This window comes from Staurois parvus, unplaced genomic scaffold, assembly GCF_062004578.1.
Source record: "Staurois parvus isolate SC_StPar_1 unplaced genomic scaffold, SC_StPar_1.0 ptg000277l, whole genome shotgun sequence".
NCBI lineage: Eukaryota > Metazoa > Chordata > Amphibia > Anura > Ranidae > Staurois > Staurois parvus.
Window position 1 is genome coordinate 3,402,766 of NW_028318073.1, and position 17,073 is coordinate 3,419,838.

A 17,073-nucleotide genomic window follows, 5' to 3' on the forward strand; every position below is an offset into this window, starting at 1 on the left:
GTAAAAATGACTGCAAGAGCACAGCGCACAATGCTGCATGAGGTAAAGAAGAATCCCAGAGTGTCAGCTAAAGACCTACAGAAATCTCTGGCACATGCTAACATTTTTGTTGACACATCTACAATAAGGAAAACATTAAACAAGAATGGAGTACATGGGAGGACACCACGGAGGAAGCCATTGCTGTCCAAAAAGAAGATTGCAGCACGTTTGAAGTTTGCAAAAGAGCACCTGGATGTTCCACAGCTCTACAGGCAAAATATACTGTGGACAGATGAAACCAAGATTGAGTTGTTTGGGAAGAACACACAACACTATGTGTGGAGAAAAAAAGGCACAGCACACCAACATCAAAACCTCATGCCCACTGTAAAACATGGCGGAGGGAGCATCATGGTTTGGGGCTACTTTGCTGCCTCAGGGCCTGGATGGATTGTTGTCATTGATGGGAAAATGAATTCCAGAGTTTATCAAGACATTTTGCAGGTAAACGTACGACCATCTGTCCGCCAACTGAAGCTCCGCAGAGGATGGGTGATGCAACAGGACAATGACCCAAAGCATACAAGTAATTCAATGTAATGTTTACATGTTATGTGCAATTAAACCATGGCAACATCTAATGTTTGTGTAGTATTATGTTCAGCAGACTGTGTTCTTCTATTGTGACTTAGATGACGTTCAGAGCACATTTTATGCCCAATTCATGCAAAACTCCATGTAATCCCAAGGGGTTCACATACTTTTTCTTGCAACTGTATATTCAGGTAGCTGAAATTAATTTTGCAGTTCAGAGAAGGATAGTAAGACCCAGCTTTAAAAATGTGGTGCTGATGGGTAATTCCAAAGTTTTTTCCACTTGGTGCCCTGCTGCAGTTTAGCAATCTCAAAATAAAAGGCATTTTGCCATATTGGGCTATATTTAGTAATTCCCGTTACTCTCTGCAGGTACCTAGCCTTATTCTAAATCTTCTTCATCAAGTTGTAAGCAGGGAAGCATTTATTGGGTTTAACAAAAGCCTGAGATTCCAGCCCCTCAGGAATCGAGTCCCTGTGGGTATATGAAAGGGCTATCCTGGCAGTAGAGCTAATACATGAGAACGCCTCAATTACAGTCTGTGCATCCCACCAGATGTTGCAATTGTGCTGCTAAGTAATAAAGCCAAGGACTGGGAAAACGAGGCCTCCATCATCCTTGGGGCGCTGGAGATGTTTCAGTCAGACCCTCGAAGGACAGTCATTTCAGAGAAGGGAGGGGAAGATGGAACTCACAAGTCTAAAAGTTTTTAATGGGATCACAACAGTGGTGTTGTGCAAGAAGTAAGGAAGCTGCAGCATGAGAATCATCTTTATCAAATTTATTTTACCTACTACAGACACACTATGTTGCCAAAAGTATTGGGATACACCTACAAATCATTGGATAATGGTGTCCCAATCACCTCCATGGCCACATGTGTATAAAATCAAGCACCTAGGCATGCAGACTGCTTCTACTAACATCTGTGAAAGATTGGGTCGCTCTCAAGAGATCAGTGAATTTAGGCTTAGTACCGTGATAAGTTGCCACCTGTGCAATAAGTCCATCCATGAAATTTCCTTGCTACTAAATATTCCACAGTCCACTGTTAGTGGTATTATAACAAAGTGGAAGTAACTGGTAACAGTCACTCAGCCATGAAGTGGTAGGCCATATAAAATGACAGAGCAGGGTCAGCATATGCTGAAGCGCACAGTGCGCAGAAGTTGCCAACTGTCTGCAGAGTCAATAGCTAAATACCCCCGAACATGTGGCCTTCAGACTAGCACAACAGTGCATAGAGCGATTCATGGAATGGGTTTGCATGGCTGAGCAGCTGCATCCAAACCTTACATCACCAAGTGCAATCAGGGCGTTGGATTCTGTAGTGCAAAGCACGCCACTACTGGACTCTAGAGCAGTGGAGACGTGTTCTCTCAAATGATGATTCACACTTCCCTGTCTGGCAATCCGATGGACGTGCCTGGGTTTGGTGGCTGCCAGGAGAACGGTACTTGCCTGACTGAATTGTGCCAAGTGTAAAGTTTGGACAAAAAATGGAAAGTGCAGCGCTATAGAAGAAAACAGATAAATTGCATCACCCCTACTGGAGACGTGTATTGACACGAAACGCGTCTAGGAGGAGCCTACGCACGCCTTGACGTCACGCCACCGGATCAGGAGGTCCGGCAGCCATCTTTTGATCTGTACTGGTTAGTGCTTTAGGTGTTTTTACTGACGATTTCATTCATCTACAGGCTACAGGCACATTAATGTATGTGTTTTCTGCACAGTGGTTTTAATAAACTTGTATTGAGTAATACTACACTATAAGCACTTCTATTTTTTACATCTGGCACTGAGCCTTCATACCTCAGCCCCAGCATTTCAGGCTTCTGTGTGTGGATCTGAGGAGCTATGTGATCTGACCAGTCCGGTACCCCCATACCAGTGAGGAGCCATCAGTGTATCTCCAGGCAGTATCCATACAGGACCTCGGCTACACATGATCTTTACATGCACTTTAAGATTGCGCTTCTGGTAAGTGGGCAATCTTTCTATTCCTTTCGTATTGGGATATTGGATGACATCAGAGCTGTCTGAAGCTGTTTTCTGGACCACTCATTTAATTTGATACGATTATATCGGACATTTACTGTTTGTCATTTTAAAAGGACAATTTATCTGTTTTCTTCTATAGCGCTGCACTTTCCATTTTTTTGTCCAATTTATACAGAAAGGTCTTGTGGTTCCTTTTAGTGCAATTAGCTGCTTATGAAAGTGTGCTCACTAATCTGCTTATATACAAGTGTAAAGTTTGGTGGAGGGGGGACCATGGTGTGGGGTTGTTTTTCAGGAGTTGTCCTTGGTCCCTTAGTTCCAGTGAAGGGAACTAAATTTCAAGCTCCCAACTTTGTGGAAACAGTTTGGGGATAGCCCCTTCCTGTGAGGTGGGGTGGAGGAACTTGACTGGCCTACACAGAGTCCTGACCTCAACCTGACAAAACACTTTTGGGTTGAATTAGAGCGGAGACTGTGAGCCAGGCCTTCTCGTCCGATATCAGTGCGTGACCTCACAAATGCGCTTCTGGAAGAATGGTCAAACATTCCCATAGGCACACTCCTAAACACCTGGCTCGCATCTCCATCCAATGACATTAGGGTGGATTTGGTCCAATTAATATTTAGGCCTGAAAAGGTTTCAAAGTTAACTATAGTTCCCATAGCTGCTTGTAAGGATGATGTGTCTCTAAGCATCAACATCATATCATTGGCATATAATATGATTTTCTCATGTTAAGGCCATAACGAAAGCCAATGATGTCAAGATTAGAGTTAATAGGAGCAGCCAGCAGCTCAATGGCAAGGGCAAATGAGAGGGGTGGTAGCAGGCAGCCCTGCTGAGTTCCTCTATCTAAAGTAAATTGATCCGAGATTCTGCCCAATATGCTAATTGTAGCCTGAGGGTTACAGTATAGTAAGCAAACCCAGGAGGTAAAAACTTCACCAAACCCGAATTTGCCTAGTACTGCCCACAAATCAAAAGCCTTGTTGGCATCAAGTGATAGCAGAGCCCTCTGTCCCATGTTTTCGGAGGGGGTTTGCATATTCATAGAGATCTCAGATTGACAGCAGTGGATTTGTGCAGCATAAATCCCGCCTGGTCTAGGTGGACAATTGAGGAATGGAGCTAGTACTTTGGCAATTATCTTAATGTCACACTGTAAAAAAGAGATGGGCTTATAAGAGCCAGGTTCTAAAGGATCCTTTCCGGGTTTTAACAGTAAGATAATTTGTGCTCTATACATCGTAGGAGGAAGACACTTGGTGGCATGGGTTGCATTATATACCTTAAGTAGAAATGGCAGAATTTGTTCCTCATAGCGAGCAAACACCTCCATTGGTAAGCCATCATCTCCAGGTCCCTTGCAGTTTTGGAAAGAGCTGTCTTCTGTGTATCAGATTGAGTAGGGAGGGAGATATTCTGTAAGTACCGTGCAGTGTCAGGCAAGGACCGCTCACAATGGAATCTGTACAGATTCTCAAAAAGCTGTTAATTCAGCAAGCACTTTGGTCTGGTGCATTTACTATATGGCCAAGTTTGGATTTAATAGCCCCTATTGTAGGGGAGACCTGGTGTGAGTGTACAAGTCTATCTAAGAGGCAACCAGTCCTCTCCCCCTCCTCAAAAACGTCAGTTTGCTACGAAAAAAAAAAAAAAGCTAAGTTCAACTGCGGAGGTCGTCAGGTGATCCAAAGCGGACTGAGTCGACATCCACACCTCACGTGCAGCATCTGAAGAAGTAAAGATATATTCCAGCTCAAGCTGATGTACCTGTTGTTCCATTTGTGCATGTAGTTCTGAGGAAGAACATTTAAAGTGATCCTAGACCTAAAAATGTTTTTTACCTCAATGCATTGATTGCTTTAAGGTAAAAAATGTTTTTAGCTTCCCCATGTGAAGGAGAAGAGAGTGGAGAAGAAATCAGAGCTGTGCCTGGCTGCATCTCTTCTCCCCTCACTTCCTCTTCACACATGGACTCGAACAGCAGGAGGAGTCATTGCTCTTGCTGCTCTCAATCAAATGCTGTGAAGAGGAATTGTGGGGGGCTATGTCCCCGTTGTGTGTGTCTATGGAGCCCAGCTCCATAGACACACAGGTCAGGAGCAAGCACGCAGCATGTGTCCCCATAGCAAATGGTTTGCTATGGGGACACACAATGAAGAGAAGGAGCCAGGATTGCTGGTGGGGGAACCAAAAAGAGGAGGATCAGGGCCGCTCTGTGCAATATCACTGCAGAGAGCAAGTGAGTATAACAGGTTTGTTATTTTAATTTTTTTTTTTTAATTGCCTTTAGTAACACTTTAACCCTATTAATTTCTGCTATAGGAACACCTTGTAAAAAAAAGGTTTTAAACTCCTCCCACACCAGTAGATTGTCGGTATGGTGTTCATGAATTTGGCAATAGGAGGAGTTTTGTTGTGAAATCTGGTCATGTGAGGGGAATAATTGTAACCAGTAAGCATTACATTTCCAAGGGGTTTTAAGTAATCCAGTTGATGGCTAGGCAGTAACCCAGACCATCAGTGGAGAATAGTCAGATACCCTACGGGGATATTCAATTTTAGACAGCATCGACCCATAGATAGAGTACCCACACATATATCTATTCTGAAAAGGGATAAATGTGTCTTGGAAAAACATGAAAATTGTTATGTCAGAGGATGCCTATGCCTCCAAAGGTCTTGCAAACCTTCTAGGAAGCAGGACAGAGTAGTATCCTGAGGATTCCCCCCAGGTGGTACAGGGGGGGTGCCTATATAAAGTGGGGTTGACATATCCTTTAAAATCCCCCACAATCAATACCAGAACATCAGGGTTGTCAATCAGGTAGGTCAGCAATGCATGAAGCACTATTTTGGAGAAGGGTGGTGGTATATACTGTATGTATATAAATATATATATATATATATATATATATATATATATATATATATACACACATACATGCAAGAACAAAAGTAACAACAGCTTAGCGGCAATAGAGGACAACATATCTATCCTCAGAATCTAATAGGGAGTGGTATACTTGAAATTCCAGAGCAGCCTAGTTCTTTAAATTGATTCTTAAGAAGCCTCCACCTGCCATTTATTCTGTCATTGGTTCCAAAATAGACCAAGACAGCTGGGTCACAGTAATTTATTAACTTGGGTCACTACATGCCTAACCCTGGCACAAGGGAGACAGCAAACCATTCGGTTCAGGCCGTCCTAGCGACAATTTTTTTTGTCAGTCCTTCTGATTATAGGATCCTCTATTTCCACCAACTGTCTAGGCCTACCCACAATACCCTCACTGCCCCTACTAGATGTGCTGTTAGAGGTAGCAGTGACATCCAGGGCTGCCACCTCCATATCTTCATTCAACTTGGCAAATTTGTTTTGGTCCTTCAACACAAAGCTATCCTTCCATTTCTGTGAGTTCCTACGACTCCCCTCTAGCTACACTAACCCATCTTACTACCTGACTTACCCCTCCACCCCATACATCAGCCCCATTGAGCACCTACTCAGTGAGGAGAAGGCTGCTTTCAAGGTTGTCCTTTCTGCTCCGTGTTGCATTTGTGCTTCTCCAGATCTCTAATGGCAACCTGCCCACATCTGTCACAGAAGTATTCATTCTAGAGAAGTTGCACCATTTTTGCATACGTGTGGCAGTTTCTGAGAGGACATACTACGGATCTCAACTTGACCTGCCCAAAAATCGCGGATTGGGATCCATAGATGTCCAACCATCATGTAATTTTCCATTATAAGCTTGGAAAACCATCAATTAATTCAGCAAAAATGCTTATTGATGGTACCAGGCTTGTTGCGTTTCCTGGATAAAATCCACTTCCTCAGGAGCTAAAACATGGGTGACAAGACTTTTCTAAATAAAAAAATATCATATGCAAAATATACATAGAATAACAATTGCCTGGTATTGTCTTAAGTGCTCATGCACTTGCATAGCTGTGGTTACCTGAAACACAATAGGAAAGAAGGAATGAAACTCTCATGCCAGAATGAGGCCCACAAGGAAGTCCATATACCAAGGGTTAAAGCCACCTTGGACAGCACACCACCTAGACATATCTACCATATTTGATACTGTAGTTGACTTGTATAGTCTGTGTAAAAATAATGTAGGGAAACATTTGATAGAGTCCCTCCAAGCACTTATAATGCGGGTCTATACCTTTTTGTATCTAACATAATCTCAATTCAAATTCATACATGGGGCAAGTTGCAATTACCTTTGCTAAAATTCTCCAATGGGTTAAACAACTTCCAAACAACTTCCAAAGCTCAAACAAAATTCAGAGACCCGTGATCTATAAGAGGAAAGAAAAAAGGGCTGTAAGGAGTTTGCTGTTAGACCAGGGAGCTTACATCAGGACAGCAACTCCAAACCAATGTGCATACTGTATATCCTGTCTCATACCTGAAAAGGATGTGGTCTCTAGATCTCAATACTATGCTGCTCTGTCAGTGTTGCCGGGGTCTGGCTCTGGTGCCCAGCCTAGGCCACCAGCAGAGGGGCTCCCCCAATCGGCCACACATGAATCCACGGTTGTGCATTACAAAAACAATATGTTACAACACTTACACATATTAAAGCAGAACTTTACCAATAACAACTTGGTAAAAAATAATTTTCTTAAGCAAGGAACATACATTCCACATTAATAATTATGCTACCAAAATTACAGTGTGCTGTAAATTGCCTCCAGCATTGTTCCTGTTTCTTCTTGCTGGAGGTTGCCATTTTGCTAAAGCCCATAGTCCTAAGCAGCATTAGTGTGTTACTAGACCCACAACAGTAAAATCAGTCTCTATATTCAATAAGCATGCTTGCTATACTCACTGTGGAACCTGAGGGGTCAATCCTCCGCATTGTGTTAAAAAAAATGTTTGATCCTGTCTTCTCTGATCTTCCCCTTCTACTGCCCCTAAACCATCTCCTGATGGAACAGAGCCTTGGGAGTAAGCTGCACATGCTCATAGGGGAGAATGAAAACTCCTCTTACAAGCTTTACCAGTGCTGTGCTGGACACTGAAAGAAGTCACAAGACTAATCTAACTACTGATGAGAAAAGGTATTTAGCAGTTTATATTTACTAAAATAATTGCGTTTCCACATTTTTGACTCTAGTAGAGAAAATGCCTTAAAGTTTTGAATATCTTGGTCTAAATATGCTACAGCGGGCCTAGTGTGTAATATAGAATTAAAATACACAACCAGTTAAACTGTAAGGTGAAACCCCAAATCTGCATGTAAGGACCATAGGTCCGTAGATTGGTTTAAAACAAATTAAATTGTTTAAACCTAATGGAGCAGTAGCCTTAACATACTCTATCTACCTCCTGTTCAGGTACAGTCAGGTCCATAAATATTGGGACATCGACACAATTCTGACATTTTTGGCTCTATACACCACCACAATGGATTTGAAATGAAACAAACAAGATGTGCTTTAACTGCAGACTGTCAGGTTTAATTTGAGGGTATTTACATCCAAATCAGATGAACGGTGTAGGAATTACAACAGTTTGCATATGTGCCTCCCACTTGTTAAGGGACCAAAAGTAATGGGACAGAATAATAATCATAAATAAAACTTTCACTTTTTAATACTTGGCTGCAAATCCTTTGCAGTCAATTACAGCCTGAAGTCTGGAACGCATAGACATCACCAGACGCTGGGTTTCATCCCTGGTGATGCTCTGCCAGGCCTCTACTGCAACTGTCTTCAGTTCCTGCCTGTTCTTGGGGCATTTTCCCTTCAGTTTTGTCTTCAGCAAGTGAAATGCATGCTCAATCGGATTCAGGTCAGGTGATTGACTTGGCCATTGCATAACATTCCACTTCTTTCCCTTAAAAAACTCTTTGGTTGCTTTTGCAGTATGCTTTGGGTCATAGTCCATCTGCACTGTGAAGTGGCGTCCAATGAGTTCTGAAGCATTTGGCTGAATATGAGCAGATAATATTGCCCGAAATACTTCAGAATTCATCCTGCTGCTTTTGTCAGCAGTCACATCATCAATAAATACAAGAGAACCAGTTCCATTGGCAGCCATACATGCCTACGCCATGACACTACCACCACCATGCTTCACTGATGAGGTGGTATGCTTAGGATCATTAGCAGTTACTTTCCTTCTCCATACTCTTCTCTTCCCATCACTCTGGTACAAGTTGATCTTGGTCTCATCTGTCCATAGGATGTTGTTCCAGAACTGTGAAGGCTTTTTTAGATGTCGTTTGGCAAACTCTAATCTGGCCTTCCTGTTTTTGAGGCTCACCAATGGTTTACATCTTGTGGTGAACCCTCTATATTAACTCTGGTGAAGTCTTCTCTTGATTGTTGACTTTGACACACATACACCTACCTCCTGGAGAGTGTTCTTGATCTGGCCAACTGTTGTGAAGGGTGTTTAAACATCAGGGAAAGAATTCTTCGGTCATCCACCACAGTTGTTTTCCATGGTCTTCCGGGTCTTTTGGTGTTGCTGAGCTCACCAGTGCGTTCCTTTTTTTTAAGAATGTTCTAAACAGTTGTTTTGGCAATGCCTAATGTTTTTGCTATCTCTCTGATAGGTTTGTTTTGTTTTTTCAGCCTAATGATGGCTTGCTTCACTGACAGTGACAGCTCTTTGGATCTCATCTTGAGAGTGGACAGCAACAGATTCCAAATGCAAATAGCACACTTAAAATGAACTCTGGACCTTTTATCTGCTCATTGTAAACGGGATAATGAGGGAATAACAAACACCTGGCCATGGAACAGCTGAGAAGCCAATTGTCCCATTACTTTTGGTCCCTTAACAAGTGGGAGGCACATATGTAAACTGTTGTAATTCCTACACCATTCACCTGATTTGGATGTAAATAACCTCAAATTAAAGCTGACAGTCTGCAGGTAAAGCACATCTTGTTCGTTTCATTTCAAATCCATTGTGGTGGTGTATAGAGCCAAAAATGTTAGAATTGTGTGGATGTCCCAATATTTATGGACCTGACTGTATGAGGCAGGATACACTTACTGGCCACTTTATTAGGTACACCCGTTCAATTGCTTGGTAACACAAATTGCAAATCACATGGCAGCAACTCAATGCATTTGGGCATCTAGATGTAGTGAAGACGACTTTCTGAAGTTCAAACCGTGCATCAGAATGGGGTGGTGCCAGATGGGCTGGTCTAAGTATTTCAAAAACTGCTGACCTACTGGGATTTTCACACGCAACCATCTCTAGGGTTTACAAAGAATGGTCCAAAAAAGAGAAAATATCCAGTAAGCTTTAGATGAAAATGCCTTGTTGATTTCAGGGGAGAATGGGCATTCGATTCCAGCTGCGACATTCAGATGGTAAGGTCAGAATTTGGCGTAAACAACATGAACGCATGGATCCATCCTGCCTTGTATCAACAGTTCAGGCTGGTGGTGGTAATGGTGTGGGGTATATTTTGTTGGCATTAGCAAGGTGTACCTAATAAAGTGGCCGTTGAGTGTATATGCACATTGGTTTGCAGTTGCTGCCTTGATGTTAGCCCCCTGGTTGGACTGCAAACTCCTTACAGCCCTTTTCTTTTATATTTAGATCATGGGTCTCTGAATTTTGTTTTGGAATTTTGCTTTGGAAGCAGTTTAACCCCTTAGAGTATTTTGGCATAGATAACTTCAACTTGCCCCATGTATGGATTTGAATTGAGATTGTTAGATATAATGCAGGTCTATACCATTTTGTGAGTGCTTGGAGGGACTTTATCAAATGTTTCCCTAAGTTCTTTTTTACACAGACCATAAAAGGTCAACTACAGTATCAAAGGCGGTAGATATCTATGGTGTGCAGTCTGGTGTGGCTTTAATCCTTATTGTATCGACCCTGTAATGGGCATCGTTCTGGCATGAAAATTACATCCCTCCATTCTTATTGTGCTTCTGGTAACCACAGCCGTGCAAGTGCATGAACACATAAGGCAATACTAGGCAAGTGTTATTCTATGTATATTTTACTTATGATGTTTTTTTTTTTTTTGTTTAGAAACATCTTGCCACCCCTGTTTTTACTCCTAAGGAGGTGGATTATATCCAGGAAATGGATCAAGCCATGCACCATCAACAGGCATTGCTGAATGAATGTGGTGGTTGTCCACCAAGCTCATAATGGAAAAGTACACAGGGGTTGAACAACCTGTGTTCTAAGAGATTGTATGAAAAAGTGTGGTTTTTTTAATGCGTATTTTTGTACTCATGGTTTTAAAAGGCTAACAATAATTAAAAAATAATAGTTGACTCTTATTGTAAATGTGAAAGATGTGCCTCAAAAATCCCACCAATACTTGTATGATTTTATCCGAATGATTTGTTGTAATTTAGGGGTGTGCCAAAGAATAAGTAAGTTTTGATTATAATAAAATTACGGTTATCCTTTAGTTTATATACTGGCTTATTGCTTCAAGCAATGTATGAATGTCTTAATTAAATTAAAGGAAGAAACTGGCTATACATGTGAAGATCAGACTCTCTTAACCTGACACCGAATTGGCCACAAGAAGCCTAGGCCTTCAGATTTGGCCTACAACAGGGTTTGCCATTTCTGGACAATCCAGACATTGTGTGTTAAAGCATTTTAAGGTGATAATAGTGAGGGCTGCATTGTGACTGTAAACATATGTAGATGTCATGTTACAGATTTCTCCTTTTGTCTTCAAAATATCTTAAGCACCTGATCATTGAGCATTGAGTTTGTACATTTGAGGAGTCCCTTGTGATACTTTTGACTGGAAAGAACATTTAAATAATGACTATAGTTGTGGTGTTTTTAGGTAGTGCCCTAAGACTAAGCAATATAACTATACATTAGTGGCAATGATGGCAAATTGGGATGCAAATGGCTCAAGGTTTTCAGTAAAGCACTGTGAAAAAGTGTCAATTCTATAAGTATGAATAATGTAACTAAAAAGCCAATAGGTATGTATTTGTGATTTTATTGTTGGTGAGCAGTGGTTCTGAATTCCTTCTGTTTATCTTTTAGGAGCATTTGGACAAAGCAATTCAACTCTATCCTAAGGATCCTCTGCAGTACTACCTTCTAGGCAGGTGGTGCTATGCTGTAAGTAGTCCTCAGTTCTGTATATAGAATTTTATACATTTGTCAGTGCCTTTGAGCACATAGAGACTAAAAAAAAGTGGATTAGTTACTCTTTTCAATCAATCGAGTGTTAAAGCCCATCTCCAGGCACAATTTATGGTTGTAGTGAAGGGGGAACCTAGAAATCAGCTTTTATCTTACAAAGATGCAAATATTAAAGAGGATATCCTCTCTTTACATAAATGTGTTAAATAAAATATTGCACTTTGTAAAGCAGTAAACTTTACTCAACATGCATGTGCACTATGAAGGCCCTCACACCTATGAAAAGCAATCAAATCAGTGAAAACAAATAATAATGTATACACTTCGCTAATGACTAGAATAATGAATACATACACTATGAAGACACTCATACCTATGAAAGGTGATCAAATCAGTAAAAATCAAAAACCAGTGACATGTTATCCATGCATACACACAGTAAAGTCCATATGGAAATAAAGTTCCGCAACCAGTAATAACGCTGTATTTCAATGCCGTAAATGTAGTGTTGATATCGTGGGTAGTATTCCTTCAGGTATTCACCAACATGTGCACCACCACCAAATAATTAAATGGAGGCTTACCAGAAGCAGAGACCCCTTATTTATAGGGGGCCTCAACCAGCATTGCAAAATGGAATATTATCCAATTCTCCATGTCATGCCCAGATCAGGGATTTTCTAAACCTAAGAGCCAAAATGTGAACTCCAGAACGGTGCCAAATTATATCATAAAAGAAAAAACATGCCTCTCACAGTGCAAAACGTATAACAATCCTATATTTGCGCAAGTAAAAAATCCTACTTACAGGCTGTAGAATAATATAAAACATTCAAAAAGACCGCTTCCAAGATAGCTGACAGCGCAATGATGTCAGAGGGAGGCTCTTTCCGACGTGTTTCATTATCAAAAGACGTCTCCTAGGGGCTATGGAGCCGCCCTCTGCCACTGCGCTTAAATAGAAAATAACCAAGTCTCAATTTCGAGCATAATCTGCCTGAACTGATCGTAGGAAGTGGGTAACACAAGAAGTGAATCCAGTATATGATACTGGAAGGAGTCGGTTCACAAGCCAGACCTCGATTAGAATGCAAAGAAAGAGAAACAGAGTTATACAAACGGCCAGGTCCACATCTCAGGGGCAAGAGAACCCACTTAAAATTGCTTTCTATTGGTACTATAGAAACAATTGAGTACTGTCCGTGATACTTTTTTTATTTGCACTAACATACAATTTTGAGGACAAGCTTTCGGGGTATGTCCCCTTCTTCAATGTCTAAGCAGTACTATTACAAATCACAAAGTTTAAGCAGAATGTTAGAAGGGATTGAAAAAAAAAAAAGGCTACAGATAAGATACAGCAAAAGCGAGGGGGGGGGATACTACACTCACACAGAGGGGGTCAAGCTTTAGCTAATAGATAGTCATAAAGCACATATTGGTACTATAAAAATTTTAATATGTTTATTAATTATCTGGATCAAGTTAAAAAATGTCAATGCTCCAAAATCTACAGAATATATAAAAAAGATTCACACATATACACCGCCATCTAGTGTGCATAATTGAAAATTCACATAACTCTTAATAAAATACATAATGTATGAACGCACTGGCACTGGGGAGTTATCTACTCTCACTGGCCACAGTCTGGCCCCGCTAAGGTCTTAGGGATAGTAAACCAGCCCTTTTTTAAGAAAGTTTGGAGACCCGTGTCCTACAGAATAAATTTGTGGTACTTCCAGTTTTTTATGTAACATGATCCTAGCTCAGCAAGTGTATAAAATACAAAATGTTTGTCCAATAGTCCTCTATGTGATAGCATATAAATGACAGATCCTGTTTGTGGGGGTGGGGGGCGCACACCCGGCGATCTCCGTGATTGCTGTGTCCTACGGACACAGCTGATCACGTGATGACGTAAAAGGCCAGTCACAGCAGCCTTTTACCATGTAATGCCGCCAGTCAGGGCTATCAGTCAGCGCCGCACATCAGTGCCGCCTATCAGTGACCATCGTTGCTGCCTCATCAGTGCCGCCTCATCAGTGCTGCCTATCCATGCCACATCATCAGTGCCCATCAGTGTTGCCTATCAGTGCAGCCTCACTAGCGCACATCAATGAAGGAGAAAAAATACCAGTTTGCTAAATTTTATAATAGAAACAAAGAAAAAAAATGTTGCTCTTTTTTTGTTTATAATGCATAAAATGAAAAACTCAGTGGCGATTAAATACCACCAAAAGAAAGCTCTATTTGTGTGAAAAAAATGCTAAAAATGTCATATGGGTACAATGTTGCAAGACTGCACAATTGTCATTCAAAGTGCGACAGCGCTGAAAATTAGCCTGGGCACGAAAGGGGTATAAGTGCCCAATAGGCAAGTGGTTAAGGATGTTTCAGTGTCATGTCTTTGGTTAATCCGGGACCATTTACATTTCAGGTCTTGTTATTATTGAAACATAAAATGCAAACAGAATTATGATTCTAGTACACAACATTGCAAAGTTATTTATAAATGAAATGAAGGGGTTAAATAGGAACGCTTATTTTATTTTACTGCTAGGGTTAATGTTCTATTGTATATTTGAATGATGTTTCTGAGCAGTGTTTACATTTGTATAAAGTAATCTATATCAGTGGTAAAGATCCACGTGTTATCCTCCAGACTTCCTTGGTAGCACTTCTTATCGTCATACTGTCACACCCCCCTGCTCTGCACTCCAGCTCTGGGTCTTTACCTCTGTGTGCAGCCACTGGCTTTCTGCCTACGCCGGCACCACAGCCAGTCACAGAGGGGGCACTGTCTTAAAGGGCTAGCATGCGGGTTGCTCATTTTTCAAATATATGCTAGCAACCAGCCCCCCCCGGTGTTCCTTTAAACCTAAATTTGTATCAGTGTCCCCAGCATTCTCCAGTGTTGTCAGTGCCTGCATCAAGCCTAGCGATCCCTGTGTATTTTAGCCTGATTCCAGCATAATGATCCCTGCGTATTCCAGCTTGTACCTGTAATCACGATCCTGGTTATGTGTTCCCCACTCTGTATCCTGTTCCAGTGACCCCTGGAAATCCTGCCAACATCCAGTATTCTTTCACCACTGTGTCTCCCTCTGGTGCAGAGGAGCAGGTAGCTGGTTGGAGTGCAGTGTGCTTCCCTGTGAGTTCCAGTCATCTTCTCATTAAAAAGCACATGTGCACTCCCAGTCTGTGTCTCCTCTCTGTTCCTTTTTGTGCTTTCATGCACTCCTGCTCTGGTGATTCAGAGGACTGCAATCTGGGAATTGACTGCAGTGTAACATGTCCACTGTGACAGGATGAACGGCGAGGTGATAGAGGGACGCTATGTGTCACCTCGCATATGCTCATACCTGACAGTTTAGGTGGAGTCCACTCCAGGTTTTCGGGGCCACAGTTAAGTAGGTGGGTCCGGACCAGAGTTTGGGCTCCACTGATGACCACCAACAGGTGATACAAAAAGGGCAGGGCTGGAGCAAGGAGTCGCTCGTGGCCTGGGACTCAGAGAGGTATTCTGAGAGAGCTGTATGTGTGTACTATACCTACAAGAAAAGGTTTGCTTTTGTTTTGTTTTGGGTGACAGGGAGAAGCCCTTCATCTCTGAGAGAGGAAAGTATTCTGTTTAGTTAGTGCCTGGATGGCAAGGGTTTATTTTGATGTTTTGTTTATTTTGATATTTTCTGCAAACCTTTTAAATAAAACTGACAACCAGTCAGATTTTGACGAAAGCCTGCTGTGCGGTCTACCTTTTTCCCAGGGAAGGAGATCCCCACCTGAGCTAACACCACATATGGTGGAGGATGCGGGCAACTTCCTGAGCAAGTGGGAAGATGGAGGAAATAATAAGAGCCTTGCTGCAGGCCAATGCAGCACAACGGGGAACAAATCGCCAGTTTGCGGAGGCCCAAGAAGCAGACCGAGAGCTCCTTAAGCAGGTGGCCCAACACCTATTAGAATTAAAGAAGGAATCTGCAGATCCGCTGCCAGTGGAGCAGAAAATGGCATGGGCCAGCTATGTTTTGCAGAAGATGACACCTGCGGATGATGTGGAGGCCTACCTCACAACTTTTGAAAGGGTTGCTGTTCGGGAAGGATGGAAAAAGGAGCAATGGGCAGGACTGCTTGCACCATTTTTGACAGGTGAATCCCAAAAAGCCTATTATGACCTGGAACCAGGGGATGCCCAGGACTATGAAAAACTGAAGGCTGAGGTCCTTGCACGCGTGGGTGTCACCATAGCAGTCCGGGCTCAGCGGGTGCATCAGTGGCATTACAGGGCTGACAAACCACCCAGATCTCAGATGTTCGATTTGATACATCTCTCCAAAAAGTGGCTCCAGCCAGAGGTATTGTCAGGCCCTCAGATTGTGGAGCGTGTGGTCATGGACCAATATTTGCGTGCACTCCCTGCCACTTTGAGGAAGTGGGTCGGCCGTGGAGACCCTAAATCTGCAAACGAGCTGGTGGACCTGGTGGAGAGATATGCAGCCGCTGAGGATTTTTTTAATTCACCTGGGCCGTACCCCAAGGTCACTAGGGGTCGAAAACTATCCGGAGGATCCGGTAGGACTGTTCCATGGGCCAAAGGCTCAGGAAAAAATGATAAAGACTATTGTGTCAGATAATGAGACTGTAGGCTTAGGACCTAGAGACTGGCCAAATAGGTCAGGAAGGTCCCCAAAGCCGTTTAGAGGTCTAAGCACTGAACATATAATATGTTATCGTTGTTATGCGTTAGGTCATATTGCTGCAAACTGTCCGTTAAATGATGAACCTATGCAATGTGAAAATGCTTATCTAGGAAAACGCATGTCTCTTTTTGCACAGGTGGTATGTACTGCAGCATGTCAGAAACGCATGGAAAAGCAAATGTGTGTGATTGCCATTGATGGAAAGCCAGTAACTGCTCTGCTAGACTCAGGTAGTGTTGTGACCTTGGTTAAGAGTGATTTGGTAAACCCTGCAAGCTTACACCCTAGCACGATTGGGGTTATTTGTATTCATGGTGATACACGTAATTACCAGACTGTTATGGTGGAGATTGATACCACCTGGGGCCCTGTGACCCATTCAGTGGGGGTGGTGCCCTCTCTGCTTCATGAAGCCATATTGGGGAGAGATTTTCCCCATTTCTGGAAGTTATGGGATAAGGAGGGGAGTCAGGAGGACCGAGCTCCCCCTGCTGGGGAAACACTGAAAACTCCTGAACTCACTCCTGACCCCTTTGACTGCCGAGTGGAAGTGGAAACTGTGGATGTGTCCGAGGAAGGCGTAGATCTTTTCCCTTTCTCTGTAATGGCTGGGGAGCAGGAGGAGTTGGATCCAACCCCAGACACTGAGGATGTAGAACAA

The 17,073-nt window shown here is 42.4% G+C and overlaps 1 protein-coding gene across 6 annotated transcripts in view; it reads left to right on the plus strand.

Moving 5' to 3' along the window:
• RMDN2 (regulator of microtubule dynamics 2) overlaps window positions 1-17,073 on the plus strand; it is a 284,536-nt gene that overhangs the window by 179,128 nt on the left and 88,335 nt on the right. For 4 of the 6 annotated variants that reach the window (XM_089681783.1, XM_089681782.1, XM_089681784.1 and 1 more), the window contains one exon: window positions 11,608-11,685. In XM_089681783.1, coding sequence (XP_089537909.1) covers window positions 11,608-11,685 — 78 coding nt within the window. Of the gene's footprint in view, window positions 1-11,607; window positions 11,686-17,073 lie in introns of those variants that run through there. The other 2 variants (XM_089681785.1, XM_089681786.1) reach the window with 2 other exon arrangements.